This window comes from Somniosus microcephalus, chromosome 7, assembly GCF_052327205.1.
Source record: "Somniosus microcephalus isolate GS21.2 chromosome 7, FLI_Smic_1.0, whole genome shotgun sequence".
Lineage (NCBI taxonomy): Eukaryota > Metazoa > Chordata > Chondrichthyes > Squaliformes > Somniosidae > Somniosus > Somniosus microcephalus.
In genome coordinates, this window is record NC_140993.1 from 69,858,017 (window position 1) to 69,873,546 (window position 15,530).

Sequence of the window (15,530 nt, forward strand, 5' to 3'; positions counted from 1 at the left end):
CCAGGGAACCACCCATCATGGAGAAAATCCTTAGACCTATTCGTCTGGACTTGGACCCGAATACACCAGCAGCTGGCAGGGTATGGAAGCATTGGTATCGTACTTTTGAGAATTTTCTGGATGAATGTAAAGTGGATGCTCCTGCTAAATTGAAGATACTTGTCAATTATGTGACCCCAAAAGTGTTCGAATATGTTGATGACTGGGATAGTTACGAAGAGGTGATTCGGGCACTTAAGAAACTGTATGCGAAGACCCCAAATGAGGTCTATGCTAGACATCTACTGGCCACAGCCCGACAAGGGCCAGGGGAATCAATTGACGAATTCCTGCAAGAACTTCGCAGGCTCAGCGTAGATTGTAACTTTCAGGCAGCCTCAGCTGAGCTGTACCGCCAAGAAATGATTCGTGATGCTTTCATCTGCGGGATTGCCTCTCCATTTATACGCCAGCGTCTACTAGAAAGTAAAACACTTGAGCTACAAAAAGCTTTTGACCTAGCTTGCTCACTGGATTTGGCAAAGAGAAATGCAGACCTCTATCAGCTGCCCAGATCTCGATCTGCTGCTGTAGCTGCAACCAGACAATTCAAGCGGTCTCAGGTGAACCCTATCATGGGGGAATCTAATTCTGATAATTCTGATGAAGAAGAGGAGGACGACCCCACTTTAGCAGCCTCTTGGCAATCTAGGAAGGAATGCTTCTTTTGTGGAGATGCTTTTCACCCTAGGAAAACCTGCCCTGCTCGCAATGCAATCTGCAGTTATTGCGGGAAAAAAGGACACTTTGCTAAAGTTTGCCTATCAAGGGCCTCTACGAGGGCCAATCCAGCTAAGGCCTACCGAACTGCCCCAATTAGGGCCTATCAAGATGCTCCAGCTAGGACCTATCAAGCTTCCTCTCGAGCTCTCCCCCGAAGAAGCACACCGAGAGTTTTAGCCACTCTCTGTGCAACGATACCAATTACAGCTGCTTGCCCACAGAACCTGTCTCAGGCAGCCACAAAAATTTCAATTAAAGGGCATACCTTAGATGCCTTAATTGACTCAGGAAGTACTGATAGTTTCATTAAGGAACAGATTGTTGCGAAATTGAAACTCCATGTCTTCCCGTCGGACCAGGCAATTGCGATGGCCCAGTCATCACTTAATACCAGAATCTCCGGCTTTTGTGTTGTTGATATGACACTTCATGGTCGTATGTATCCCTCCACCCGACTTTCGGTGCTCAAAGACTTATGTAGTGATCTCCTCTTAGGGCTGGACTTCCAAAAACAGCATAAGAAACTCACCATTGAGTTTGGTGGATCCAAACCCGGACTTACTATTTCTAATATACCATCTAAATTACCATTTTGTGCATTATCAGCAGCTTCACTTGATGAACCCTCATTATTTGCCAGTATTCCGCCTCAATGCCAACCGATAATAACGAAATCGCGGCGCTTTAATCAGGAAGACCAATCTTTTATTGCGGCTGAAATCTCTCGACTTCTAGCAGAGGATATCATTGAACCATGTTCGTCGCCCTGGCGGGCTCAAGTCGTCATTGTCAAGAACCCTCTAAAACCTCACAAACAGCGACTATGCATCGATTATTCGCAAACCATCAATCAATATACCGACTTGGACGCCTACCCATTGCCACGCATTGATGATATGGTTAATAAACTGGCCGAATACAAAGTGTTCTCAACTTACGATTTAAAAAGTGCCTATCATCAGTTACCCTTGAAGGTCTCAGATAAGCAGTACACAGCCTTTGAGGCTAATGGACGGCTGTACCAATTTCGTCGCCTCCCATTCGGGGTTACTAATGGAGTGGCTGTCTTTCAACGGGCAATGGATGGCCTGGTTAAGCAGGAAAACCTAAGGGACACTTTTCCCTATCTTGATAACATTACCATTGCAGGTCACGATCAACAGGAACACGACTCCAACCTCCAAAAATTTCGGGATGCCCTCCATCGCCGTAATTTGACCCTGAATGAATCCAAATCTGTTGAGTCGCAACCGACCATCAACATCCTTGGCTACTGCGTAGGCAATGGTATCATTAAGCCAGACCCAGAAAGACTTCGCCCGCTCCAAGAGCTCCCGTCACCTAAGAATCCGGCTTCTTTACGTCGGGCTCTCGGTCTGTTTGCATACTACGCTAAATGGATTCCTCATTTTTCGGACGAAATCCAACCCTTGCTGCATGCTAGATCATTTCCACTGGGAACAGCGGCTGTTGCAGCCTTTAACCTTCTCAAAAAACAGTTGGAGAAAGCGGCTCTTCACTCCATTGATGAGAATCTCCCTTTCGTGGTTGAATGTGATGCCTCGGAGGTGGCGATCTCGGCTACTCTGAATCAGGAAGGTCGTCCTGTAGCATTTATGTCCAGGACCTTACAAGGTGCCGAGCTACATTATCCTCCGGTTGAGAAAGAAGCCACAGCCATCATAGAGGCAGTACGGAAGTGGAACCATTTTCTAGCTCGCCAGCACTTTACATTGATCACGGACCAACGATCAGTCGCCTTCATGCTCGATAATCGAAAACGAACCAAAATTAAGAATAATAAAATACAACTTTGGAGGATGGAACTGGCCTCTTTTGGTTATACCATTCTCTATCGGCCTGGCAAGGAGAATGTGGCCCCGGACACCCTCACACGGGCATTCTGCTCCACTATGTCATCCTCCACTCTCATGGATGTCCACAATGGTTTGTGTCATCCTGGCGTTACGCGCATGCTACATTTCGTACGATCACGGAATCTCCCTTTTTCCACTGGAGATGTAAAGAAAATATGCTCAGAATGCCGGCTTTGTGCGGAATTAAAACCTCAGTTCTTCCGCCCCTCAGATGGTATACTCATACATGCAACCCAACCGATGCAACGACTTAGCATCGATTTTAAGGGCCCAGTGCCCTCTTCAACTCGGAACACATATTTGCTCACCATGATCGACGAATATTCACGTTTTCCGTTTGCCTTCCCCTGCTCCAATATGCTGGCGTCCACAGTAATCTGCTGCCTTGAGCAGGTATTTTCTCTCTGTGGCATGCCGGCTTATATTCACTCAGATCGGGGTCCATCCTTTATGTCAAGGGAACTCAAGGACTACCTCTCAGAACGGGGAATTGCTACAAGCAAAACAACACCATACCATCCCATCGGAAATGGGCAGGTAGAGAGGTATAACGGTATCATCTGGAATTCCGTACGTCTCGCTTTAAGATCTCGGGGCCTACCAGACCAGCAATGGGAAACAGTGCTTCCGGATGCATTGCACTCTATACGGTCCTTGCTTTCTACAGCCACAAATACTACACCTCATGAGCGGTTCTTTGGATTCCAGCGTCGCTCATCTCATGGGACATCACTCCCGTCATGGCTAACTACTCCTGGACCTGTATTACTCCGAAGATACGTTCGGACGTCTAAAAATGACCCTCTTGTAGACGAGGTCGAACTAACCGATGCCAACCCCACCTATGCAAACATACGATATTCCGACGGCCGAGAATCTACCGTATCATTACGGGATCTGGCTCCCTGCCCACCAGGACCTAGTGGGACATCAGGTGATGGCATTTCACCAGGAAACTCTTGGGACCTATCGGGTACCCCTCTCCAGGATCCTGATCGGACACCAACTAGCTTGGTGCCGGTAGAACCCCGTGCTCAAGGTTGCGACCCTCCCAGTACCGCGCATGAAAGTACTGATCCGCCACAGACCAGCTCGGCACCTCCCTCTGAACAGAGGCAGTCCGACTTTGAACCTATTGGGGCTCGTACTCGAAGCCATGATCTCCCCGACCCTTCACAGGGCAATCCAGGCCACACAGACTCTGACCAATGGCCAACCGCATGTAAGCGGACCAGCGACTCTCTACGACGGGAATCCAAACGGGTGCGACTCTTCCTTGTTCGGCGGCTGCGGACCAAAAGGTAGACCACAGCCTCCTAATCCTGCAGGAGGGAAGAATGTGATAAAAATGATAACATCCGGGAAGTTATGTCATCACTTCCTGTGAACTATGAACTATGAACTGTGTACATACCTCACTTCCTGTCATATGTCACTTCCTGTTGGACTGGTATAAATACTGGTCTGTTCAGTATTGTAAGAGGCTTCTACCAGAGGCATGGTAAAGACCTCTCTTGTGTATATAGTGTGTTTATAAGTTACTTAAAGCGTACTTTAAAGTTATTTGATGGTAAGTCTCCTTTTTCTTACATCAACCCTCTATTCCCTTCTCCCTCGTATGCTTGTCCAGCCTCCCCTTAAACGCATCTATACTTTTCACTTCAACCACTCCCTGTGGTAGCGAGTTCCACGTTCTCACCACTCTTTGGGTAAAGAAGTTTCTTCTGAATTCCCTATTGGATTTCTTGGTAACTGTCTTATACTGATGGCCTCTAGTTATGCTCTTCCCCACAAGTGGAAACATTCGCTCTCTATCCACTCGATCAAAACCTTTCATAATTTTAAAGACCTCTATTAGGTCAGCCTTTTTTCAGGAGAATAGAGACCCAGCCTATTCATCACTTCCTGATATGTATACCCTCACATTTCTGGTATCATCCTTGTAAATCTTCTCTGAACTCTCGCCAGTGCCTCTATATCCTTTTTATAATATGGCAACCAGAACTGTACGCAGTACTCTAAGTGTGGTCTAACCAAGGTTCGATACAGGATTAGCATAACTTCCCTACTTTTTAATTCTATACCTCTAGAAATAAACCCTAGTGCTTGGTGTTATAAATCTCATCATCATAAAGAAACTACTCATGAAATAACGCTGGACGGCCAGCTGGTGGCGCCGTCCAAGGAGTATAAATACTCGGGCGTGGGCCCAGCTTGCCCAGGGACATTTTGTAAGACAGGAACTAGTGAAGACCTCCATGTTCCGAAACAAGTTGATTAAAGCCTTGCTTTATACTCAAACCAAATGCGTAGTGAGTTTTATTACGTCAATTTAATCAACTTGATAGCGACTCCACGCTCTGAGTGATTTCGGGAATAGCCAGCTATGACTTCAACTGCAGAAGGGAACTCCGGTGTAGAAATCAATCCATCATGGACAAACTACTCAGACCCGCCCGTCTTGACCTGGACCCAAATTCACCTACAACTGTTAAGGTATGGAAACACTGGTATCGTACTTTCAGCAACTTCCTCAGGGTGTGTGGTGAGAATGTTCCTGATAAATTAGAGATACTTGACAATTATGTATCTCCTCATGTGTTTGACTATAGCGAAGACTGTGTAGACTATGACTCCGCTATCCTAATATTATGGCGTCTATATGTTAAGGCCCTAAACGAAATTTTTGCTCGGCATCTATTGGCCACAACTCAACTCGCCCCCCCCCCAGGCTCGCCCTCCCGCCCCCCCCTCCCCGGAGGCTCCCCCCCCCGAGGCTCGCCCCGCGATCTCCCGAGGCTCACTACCCCCCCCCCGCGATCTCCCGCCCCCCGCGATCTCCCGAGGCTCGCCCCCCCCCCGCGATCTCCCGAGGCTCGCCCCCTGCGATCTCCCGAGGCTCGCCACCCCCCCGCGATCTCACAAGGCTCGCCCCCCCCTCCCCCCCCCCGCGATCGCCCGAGGCTCGCCCCCCCCGCGATCTCCCGAGGCTCGCCCCCCCCCTCCCCCCCCGCGATCTCCCGAGGCTCGCCCCCCTCTCCCCCCCCCGCGATCTCCCGAGGCTCGCCCCCCCCCCGCGATCTCCCGAGGCTCCCCCCCCCCCGCGATCTCCCGAGGCTCGCCCCCCCCCCCCGCGATCTCCGGAGGCCCAATCTCTGGAGCCCCGCCCCTCGCCCGAGCCGGCTTCAAGAGCAGAGAGACCCCGCCCGAGCCCCGGTTGCCTTGGTAACCCTCCTCCCCTCTCCGCCTCCCGATCTCTGGGCCTGAGCGGCCGATTGCATTAACAAACACCCTCCTCACCTGTCACGGACTTGAAGTCTCCGAAAGCGGCCACGGTGCCCGGGCCTCTTCCCCCGCGCATTCAGGAGGCGCGGGGAAGAGAGAGAGAGACAGACTGCGGGGGGGGGCGGGGGGAGAGTTAGACGCCGCCGCGCTCCTGCTCCGCGGAGCTCCGTGCCGCCCCCGCTGCACCAGCCTTTACTAAGATGGCAGCGGTAGCGGCGCTCGGCTGAGGCCCGCCCCTCCAGCCTTCACAAAGATGGCGGCGATCGGGGGCCGCTTGTTGACTGGGGCCGGGAGGTGCCTAGCTCGGGCGTGGGTGCGGAGGAGAGGCCGAGGCTTCGAGGCCTACCTGGAAAAACGGGGAAAGGTAGGAAAATTAATGAGATTAGATAAAAGATTTAGAAAGTAATTAACTTTTTTTAAAAACAATATGTGTTTTGAAAGCAACGTTTTTTTTAAAGATGCAGAAAGCGGGAAAAAGAAAGGAAAAGTTTGGAATCAAGATGGCGGCAACTCACCTCGGTTCAGAACGATAAGGCCCGCCCACACACGCACCGATTGGTCGACCGTCAGGTGACCGAAGCGTAGGATTGGTCAATCGTCCCGTCACTCGACCGTAGGAGGGCCCAGCCGCACGCGCCAGCAACCCGGCGTACGATTGGTCGACCTCGAGAACACTCTATCACTAATGAGCGGATAATGAGATGCTAATGAGCGGAATGTTGAAGGTTTTTCGGATACCGCGGGCGCAATTTTTGTCCGGCCGAAACGTAAATACGCTTACCATCATTTTGGAACGGTGAGCTTTCTTTCGACGTAACGCACGCGTAGGTATGCTCTGTAACTTTCGAGCGCATAGCCGGACAGACGCACACCCGAGGACAGACAGAAGGACAGACAGAAGGACAGACAGAACGATCCGTTTATATATATATAGATACCCCCTCTTTTTATTTTAAATGCACTTATCTCATTACTCATCTCATCATCTAATGTCATGCCCGCCTGTTCTATCTCCCTGTAAATACTGAAGCAAAATAATTATTTAATATTTCTGCCATCTCTATCGTTACCTATGGTATTATCCTGTCTATCCCTTAATGGCTCTATTCCCATCCCAAGCTTCCTTTCTTTATTGATGTGCCTGTAAAATATTTTACTATTTTGTTTTATGATCCTTGATCATTTAATTTCATAGTCTTCCTAATTGTTTTATTGACTTCTCTCCTAATCTCTTTGTATTCTCCCTTATCATGCACTCCCCTGCTGTCTATGTACTTAATGTATGTCTCTGTCCTTATCCTCAATTGTTCCCTTATGGCTTTATTCATCCATGGAGTCTCATTAGTGTTTAGTTTGTTTTTTCCTTTTAGCGGAATATATTGCTCCTGCACTCTGTTGAACACCGTTTTAAATGTTTCCCATTGCTGTTCTACATTGTTGTTTGCCAATATTGTTGCCTATTTTATTTTCCCAAGTTCTATTCTCAGCCCCTCAAAATCAGCTTTTCTTCAATCTATTACCCTGGATTTCATCATACAGGTAGACTACCCTTTATCCGGACTTCCGAAAACCGAAACCCTCTAAAAACCGAAGGTTTTTTCGTTCAGCGTAAGTCGTGCGTACGACTTACGCTGAACGAAAAAACCTTCGGTTTTTAGAGGGTTCCAGTTGCGGAAGTTCGGATAAAGGGTAAGTCGTGCGCACGACCCCCCGCCGACCCCCCCGCCAGCCCCGACAACCGCCGACCCCGCCAGCCCCGACAACCGCCAGCCGCCGACCCCGCCAGCCCCGACAACCGCCGACCCCGCCAGCCCCGACAACCGCCGACCCCCCCGCGGACCCCGCCGGCCCCGACAACCGCCGACCCCGCCAGCCCCGACAACCGCCGACCCCCCCGCGGACCCCGCCAGCCCCGACAACCGCCGACCCCCCCGCGGACCCCGCCGGCCCCGACAACCGCCGACCCCGCCAGCCCCGACAACCGCCGACCCCCCCGCGGACCCTGCCAGCCCCGACAACCGCCGACCCCGCCAGCCCCGACAACCGCCGACCCCCCCGCGGACCCCGCCAGCCCCGACAACCGCCGACCCCCCCCCGCGTACCCCGCCGGCCCCGACCCCCGCCGACCCCGACTGACTTACGCTGAGCGTCAGCGTAAGTCGTGCGCACGACCCCCCGCCGACCCCCCCCCACGGACCCCCGCCGACCCACCTTCCGAAATCCGAAATTCTCCTTTATCCGAAACTCGGCTGGTCCCGAGGTTTTCGGATAAAGGATAGTCTACCTGTACTTATGTCCTTCTCAATTATCATCTTAAAGCATATTATATTATAGTCACTATTGCCTAGATGTTCCCCTACTTTTACTTCTCTTATCTGCTCTGGTTCATTCCCCATTACTAGATCCAATAGCGAATCCTCCCTTGTTGAGCATTTTACATATTGGGTTAGAAAGGAGTCCCATACACATTGTAGGCACTCCATTCCCTTATTCCCTTTACCTACTTCTGTACAATTAATATCAGGGTAGTTGAAATCCCCTATGATTATTATTCTATGTTTTTTACTCATTTCCCTAATTTGTCTGCATATTTCTTCCTCCACCGCCCTTCCACTATTAGTTGGTCTGTAGACTACACCTATTAGTGTGATTGATCCTTTATTATCTTTTATCTCTATCCATATGAATTCTATTTTGTCTTGCTGATTGCTGCATCACTTTGTTCTACTGCCATTATGTTTTTCCTAATAAGTACAGCTACTCCACCTCCCCTTTTCCCCTTCTCTCTCTTTTCTAAATGTGTTATACACATGTCAATATTGGATGAGGACAGGATTGAGTTCGACAGTGATGCCGCTTACAGTCGAATAGTAACTTTTGCCCTTTCTAGATCTGTAACATCCTCTATAAGACCACCATGCACCAGTTCCATCAAATACTCAAAGAATTTCAGCACCTTTCAGACACTTCTCAATGTGCATGAGGGGGTGGTGAGCAGGGTTTGAAGATAACTTACCATTTGGTCTTCCCTCAGTGATCCAGTGGATAAAGGCACTGTGTGATTCAGGACTAGCCCATCAAAAGGGTCCTAGTTCAAACCCCAATCTGTGCTGAGTTAGTTGGTCTCAGCTGAGGAAATGGCTGGGGTGCTGATGTTGGCCTGGCATCCCTGGATTTTGGGGGTGGGGAAAATCAGCCAGTGTGCCTGCTTCGATTGCTATCCAGTATTCCCTGCTGGAAAGTGGTGACGACAGGATCAGGTTAAATTGTGATGCTTCCCACTGTCAAATAGCCTATGGATCTGTATCACAGCAAGGGGCGGAACCTTTTGGAGAGAAGGGAATCAAAAGGGAGCAAATCTAAGGAAAAAATAATATCTAACAAAAACAGTTTGGTCCAATTAGGGTTCATTCCTCCTTCTAGTTTTATTCCTGATTTCTGCTTTCCACTTTTGTGACTCAGCACTCCTCCACTGAAGACGGTGATGTTTGAAGTGTTCAAAACGGAGAAAGGGCGCGAGATTAATCGCATCCTGATTGAGAATAAAAGTATTCTCAGTGACAAGAGGAAGAGCCTGAAGGAGCTGACTGAGAGGATCAACAACACCAAGGAGGAGATCGACGTCACTAACCAGTTGCTCAACGTCAAGAAACGGGAGCGGCAGGACCAAGGTAATGCCACAAGGAAAGTGTACAAGTTCTGAGACACACTTGCCTAGAAGATACCAGGCTTGATTCCCCAGTCTACTGGGTTAGCTGAACTAGGGCAGCAGTAATGGCACTGCAATCATCCCAAGGTTGCTGCTCCTCATCACTGTCTTGTTATCCCTGCTGAAAATTGCCTTTTTTCCCCCATTCTCGGGATGTGGGCGTCACTAGCGAGGCTAGCATTGATTGCCCATCTCTAGTTGCCCTGGGAAGGTGGTGATACAACCGAGAGGCTTGCTTGGCCACTTCAGAGGGCAGTTAAGAGTCAACTATGTTGGTGTGGGACTGGAGTCACTCATAAGCCATACTGGATAAAGATGGCAGGTTCCTTCTCTAAAGGACATTAGTGAACCAGTTGGATTCTCATGACGATCCGATTGCTTCATTGCCCCTTTTTTTAAAGCTGAATTCAAATGATCAAACTGCCATTGTGGGATTTGAACTCACATTCTCTGGATTACTAGTCCAGTAATCTAACCACTAAGTCCAATAAATGTGTGTGTAAACGTCAGGTCAGTACAGGATCCAACTCAGCTGTGATAGCCCTCTGCGGTAGAATAGCTCACAGACACTCGTTGTCCAGGCTCACACCCTTGGCCAAGATATCAAGGCAGCCGATGTCTTTAGCTTATGCCCAGTTTAAATAGACTGACTCCAGCCTGGAAACAAAAAGGGGATAAAATTGGAGGGAGGGAATATTCGTAACTGTAATAATGTCGCCCTCCGCATTGAGCATTTGTGGACAGAGCTACAATTTGGATGGTTCAGTCTTCAAGTTCTCCTCCCCGCTCCACTCCCCTGCCCAGTGTGGTGTGTCGCAAGGAAAATTCAACATGTTTGTACTACCTTGTGCCTCCTAGCAGCCAACGCAAGGGGACACTAGTGGAGGTGAGGGAGCATTGATTTCACTGAGCTACAGCATGGAGAAATAGGATGCTGTGGCGTACCGATCACAGAAAGGACACAATCCGCTTTTCGGTCCGTAGACTATAAATCAGGCGTCATGCCTTTAAGAAGGATCACACCTTTAAGAAACTCGATCTGCAACATAGTTAAGCCCAGAGCGGGGGAGGAGCAGTCGAAGCTGGGGACTGAGTAAAGGCAGTCGGACTTGGTGTGGTCTCTGACGCCATTTTTGTGTTCAACATGTGGTCTCAACAATTAAACCTTTTCTGTTGAACCTCTCCGAGTTCAGTATATTTTGTTAGGAGTACGTAGACTCCTACAATGCTATGCTATTTTAACTTTTCCAGAAATGGACTTTTTGCCCACAGCCCTCAGGCCCCATTCATAAATGCCCAGCGTACAACTTTTATGATTTCACTACTGGAACGGGGCAGTGGGTTCTCGTTCAAATTATGTTCCCTGCTCCCCCGATGGCTCAGTGGGTAGACAGACAAGGAAGATCCGATTTCAGTTCTCTGGTCTGTGCTGAGTTAGTTGTGCTCAGCCAAAGCAGCAGTTGATGCGCTGCAATTGGACTCAGCATCACATGCCTGGGGGGAGGGTTGGGGGAAATGAGCACGGGTTCCTGTTTCTGATTGCTAGCTGATGATCCCTGCTGGAAAGTGTATGCCTTCAGACAAGGACAGGATAAGACTGGTGTGTGGTGGTCAAATAGCCTAACGCCACTCACTTTATAGGCTCATGCATGATGAATGGCCACTTGGGCGAGATAGTGACGGATAATAGATGGCCAACAATAGGTCAGAAACAATAGCTACCATAGCTCATTACCAGCTATCTCTCAAGACATCTGTATTACATACAGTTTATGTAATTCATTACCAGAGTTGTACTTGACTCACTACCATCTATTATCCTCAATATAGCTCATTGTGCTTATAACAGAGTTCTGTACTAAGGACCATAACCTGAAAATGTCCAAACTTGTTGATTGTGGTTCTTTCCATACCTGACAGGTGAGTACATGAACGAACAAGGTGACCCCATAATCGACGAAGATGAGTTCAATCTAATCATGCAGCTGAAGAATCTGAAACAGCACTACCGGCATGACTTTGACGCATTGCGAGACCTGCGGGTGGAGCTGCAGTACTGTCAGAAGCTGGTCGACCAGTGCAGGCTGCGGCTGCTGACAGGTAAGGGAAGACCACTCAGCCCCAAGGTGCGCTTCAGGTGAGACTCTGTGCCTATTTCAGTGGCTCAGATAGATTGTAAAGATGGCAAGACACTATTGAAAGAAGAGTGGGAAGTAGTCCTGGCCAACATTCCTCCCTCAACCAAAAACAGATTTACTGTTTATTCTTCCCAGTTTGTGGGATCTTACTTTGCACGAAAAGGCTACAAAGCAACTCATTGGATGGGAGACACTGAGACATTTCTGAGAGACATGATAAGGCGCTATATAAATGTAACTCTTCTACTAAACCATATAGACTAGAAGATCCCAGGTACAATCCTAAGTCCTCAATGAATGCTTTCTGCTCTCTCAACTCTTGGATCCAGTGACCAAACTATAGTGTTACTCCATGTGTGATCTCACTAATGCCATATAAAGTGTCACTTTACATACCACAGTTTACAAAGTGGTATTCCTGATGCTTAACTTTCGTTTGGAGAACACAGTAATTGTGGGTGGAGACTGATGCGCTATCAATTACTCATAAAAGACTGAGAGTTAAGAGAGTAACTAAAGGCTTTTATTAATAAAAGAATGAAGGTCTGCCTCGAGTGGTCGACCGGTCCAGAAATACAAAGGGCTGGGGAGCAGTCACCTTTATACTAGGACTTGTGGGAGGAGTCAGCCGAGGCATGTCCAGGCATGTACACAGTGGAATACAAACAGTGGTTTACCACATTCACCCCTTGTTTAAAATTGAGTCCGGCGGGGTGAAGTGTATTAAAAGTTAGTGTATTGGAGTCTCTCCGGAGGTCTTGTCTGCCGCTGTGATCGGCGTGGCGACGGCAGGGGTAGTGGAGCTTCCGGCGTCGAGTCCTGCGTGGGCTGTGGCACAGGCGTGTCGTCCTCGTAGATGTCGAGCGGGTCGCGGGGCCCAGGCCTGCCGTCTGCTGGGGCTGGATATCGGATCGTGGGGGGGGTGGTAGTGAGTAGTGGGTTACTGCGGCCCCCGAGGGTGCAAGGTCTCTTATGGAGACTGTGTCCTCCCGCCCGTCCGGGTATGCAATGTAAGCATACTGGGGGTTGGCGTGGAGGAGGTCGACCCTCTCGACCAGGGGGTCCATTTTATGGGTCCTCACATGCCTTCTCAGTAGGACCGGCCCTGGGGACGTCAGCCATGGCGGTAGCGATGTCCCCGATGTGGACTTCCTTGGGAAGACAAACATTTTCTCATGAGGGGTGGCGTTAGTGGCAGTGCAGAGCAGTGACCGAATAGAGTGGAGCGCATCGGGGAGCACATCCTGCCAGCGGGAGGTTGGAAGGCCCCTAGACTTTAAGGCTAGCAGGGCGGCCTTCCAAACTGTCGCATTTTCTCTTTCCACCTGTCCGTTCCCCCGGGGGTTGTAACTGGTGGTCCTGCTTGTGGCAATACCCCTAGTTAGCAGGTACTGACGGAGTTCGTCGCTCATAAACGATGAGCCCCGGTCGCTATGGATATAGCTGGGGAAACCGAACAGGGTGAAGAGGTCGTTCAGACATTTAATGACCGTGGCACTGGTCATGTCCGGGCAGGGGATGGCGAACGGGAAACGGGAGTACTCATCAATAATATTGAGGAAGTACACATTGCGGTCGGAGGAGGGGAGAGGCCCTTTAAAATCAACGCTCAGGCACTCGAAGGGGCGAGTGGCTTTTATCAGGTGGGCCCTGTCTGGTCTATAAAAGTGCGGTTTGCACTCAGCGCAGACTTGGCAGTTCCTGGTCATGGTCCTGACCTCCTCAATGGAGTAAGGCAGGTTGCGGGCCTTGATGAAGTGGAAGAACCTGGTGACCCCCGGGTGGCAGAGGTCATTGTGGAGGGCCCACAGTCTATCGATCTGCGCGCTGGCGCAGGTGCCACGCGATAGCGCATCCGGGGGTTCATTGAGCTTCCCGGGCCGGTACAAGATCTCGTAATTGTAGGTGGAAAGTTCGATTCTCCACCTCAAGATCTTGTCATTTTTGATTTTGCCCCTCTGCTTGTTGTTAAACATGAAAGCAACTGAACGTTGGTCAGTGAGCAGGGTAAATCATTTTCCGGCCAGGTAGTGCCTCCGATGACGCACAGCCTCCACAATCGCCTGGGCCTCCTTCTCAACAGTGGAGTGTCTGGTCTCCGGGCCTTGGAGGGTTCATGAAAAGAAGGCCACGGGTCTCCCCGCCTGATTGAGGGTAGCGGCCAGGGCAAAGTCGGACGCGTCGCTTTCCACCTGGAAGGGGATGGATTCGTCCACTGCGTGCATGGTGGCTTTGGCAATGTCTTCCTTGATACGGTGGAAGGCTAAGCGGGCCTCTGCCGTCAAGGGAAAAGAGGTGGACTTGATCAGCGGATGGGCCTTGTCCGCATAGTAGGGGACCCACTGGGCATAATAGGAGAAAAACCCTAGGCACCTCTTCAGGGCCTTGAGGCAGTGGGGCAGTGGGAGTTCCATAAGGGGACGCATCCGGTCGGGGTCGGGGCCGATGACTCCGTGTTCCACAACACAGCCAAGGATGGCGAGGCGGTTTGTGCGGAATATGCACTTCTCCTTGTTATATGTCAGGTTCAGGAGTTGGGCGGTGCGGAGGAATTTTTCGAGGTTTGCGTCATGCTCCTGCAAGTCACGGCCGCAGATGGTCACATTGTCCAGATATGGGAAAGTGGCCTGCAACGCATTTTGATCTACCATCCGGTCCATCTCCCTTTGGAAGACGGAGACCCCGTTGGTGACGCCAAAGGGAACCCTAAGGAAGTGGTAGAGGCGGCCGTTTGCCTCAAAGGCAGTATACTGGCGGTCCTCAGGGCAGATAGGGAGCTGGTGGTACGCTGATTTCAGGTCAATGGTCGAGAAGACGCGGTACTGCGCGATCTGGTTGACCATATCAGCTATGCGGGGGAGTGGGTAGGCGTCCAGCAGGGTGTAGCGATTTATTGTCTGGCTGTAGTCGATGACCAGGCGCTGCTTCTCGCCGGTCTTAACGACCACAACCTGGGCTTGCCAGGGGCTGGTGCTGCCCTCAATAATCCCTTCCTTCAGGAGCCGCTCCACTTCGGTTTTAATGAAAACCCTGTCCCCGGCACTGTATCGCCTGCTCTTTGTGGCGATGGGCTTACAGTCGGGGGTGAGGTTAGCAAACAGTGGGGGGGGGGTGACTCTGAGTGTGGAGAGGTTGCACCTGGTGCGCAGCGGGCAATTTGGGAGCTGCTGGCTGCGGACTGTGAGTGGGGGTAGGGGTCCACTGTACGCCATCGTAACACTTTTAAGGTGGCACTGAAAATCTAACCCCAGCAGGACGGCAGCGCAGAGGTCGGGCAGGACCAGAAGTTTAAAATGATCGTACACGGTCCCGTCTACTACGAGTGTCACTACGCAGTAGCCGCCGATGTCCGCCGACTGGGACTCGGAGGCCATAGAAATCCGCTGGTGCGCAGGCAGGACTGGGAGAGAGCAACGCCGCACCGTGTCGGGGTGGATGAAGCTCTCCGTGCTCCCAGAGTCAAAAAGGCAGATTGTATCGTGGCCATTTACCTTAATGTCCATTGTGGAACTGGCCAGCTGGTGCGGTCTCGCTTGGTCCAGTGTAACGGATGCCAGCGTAGGGGTCGGTGTGTCGCTGCGGGTATCAGATGAGGCGGTGTTGGGGGCCTGCTGCGTTCCGGCTGTCGTCCAAGATGGCGGCGTCCATGATCCCCATGTGGCTGGAGGCGTCCAAAATGGCTGCTGTACCGGTGGTTCGCACATGGCCGGGGAGGCCCAAGATGGCGGCCCGCATGGCCCACACGCGGTGCTGCTGGGG

At 50.7% G+C, this 15,530-nt stretch overlaps 1 protein-coding gene across 5 annotated transcripts in view; it reads left to right on the forward strand.

The window, feature by feature from the left end:
• Window positions 1-15,530, forward strand: part of kif9 (kinesin family member 9) — a 191,976-nt gene that overhangs the window by 136,190 nt on the left and 40,256 nt on the right. For all 5 annotated transcript variants that reach the window (XM_085992553.1, XM_085992555.1, XM_085992556.1 and 2 more), the window contains 2 exons: window positions 9,387-9,595; window positions 11,554-11,733. In XM_085992553.1, the coding sequence (XP_085848679.1) occupies window positions 9,387-9,595; window positions 11,554-11,733 (389 nt within the window). The remainder of the gene's footprint in view (window positions 1-9,386; window positions 9,596-11,553; window positions 11,734-15,530) is intronic.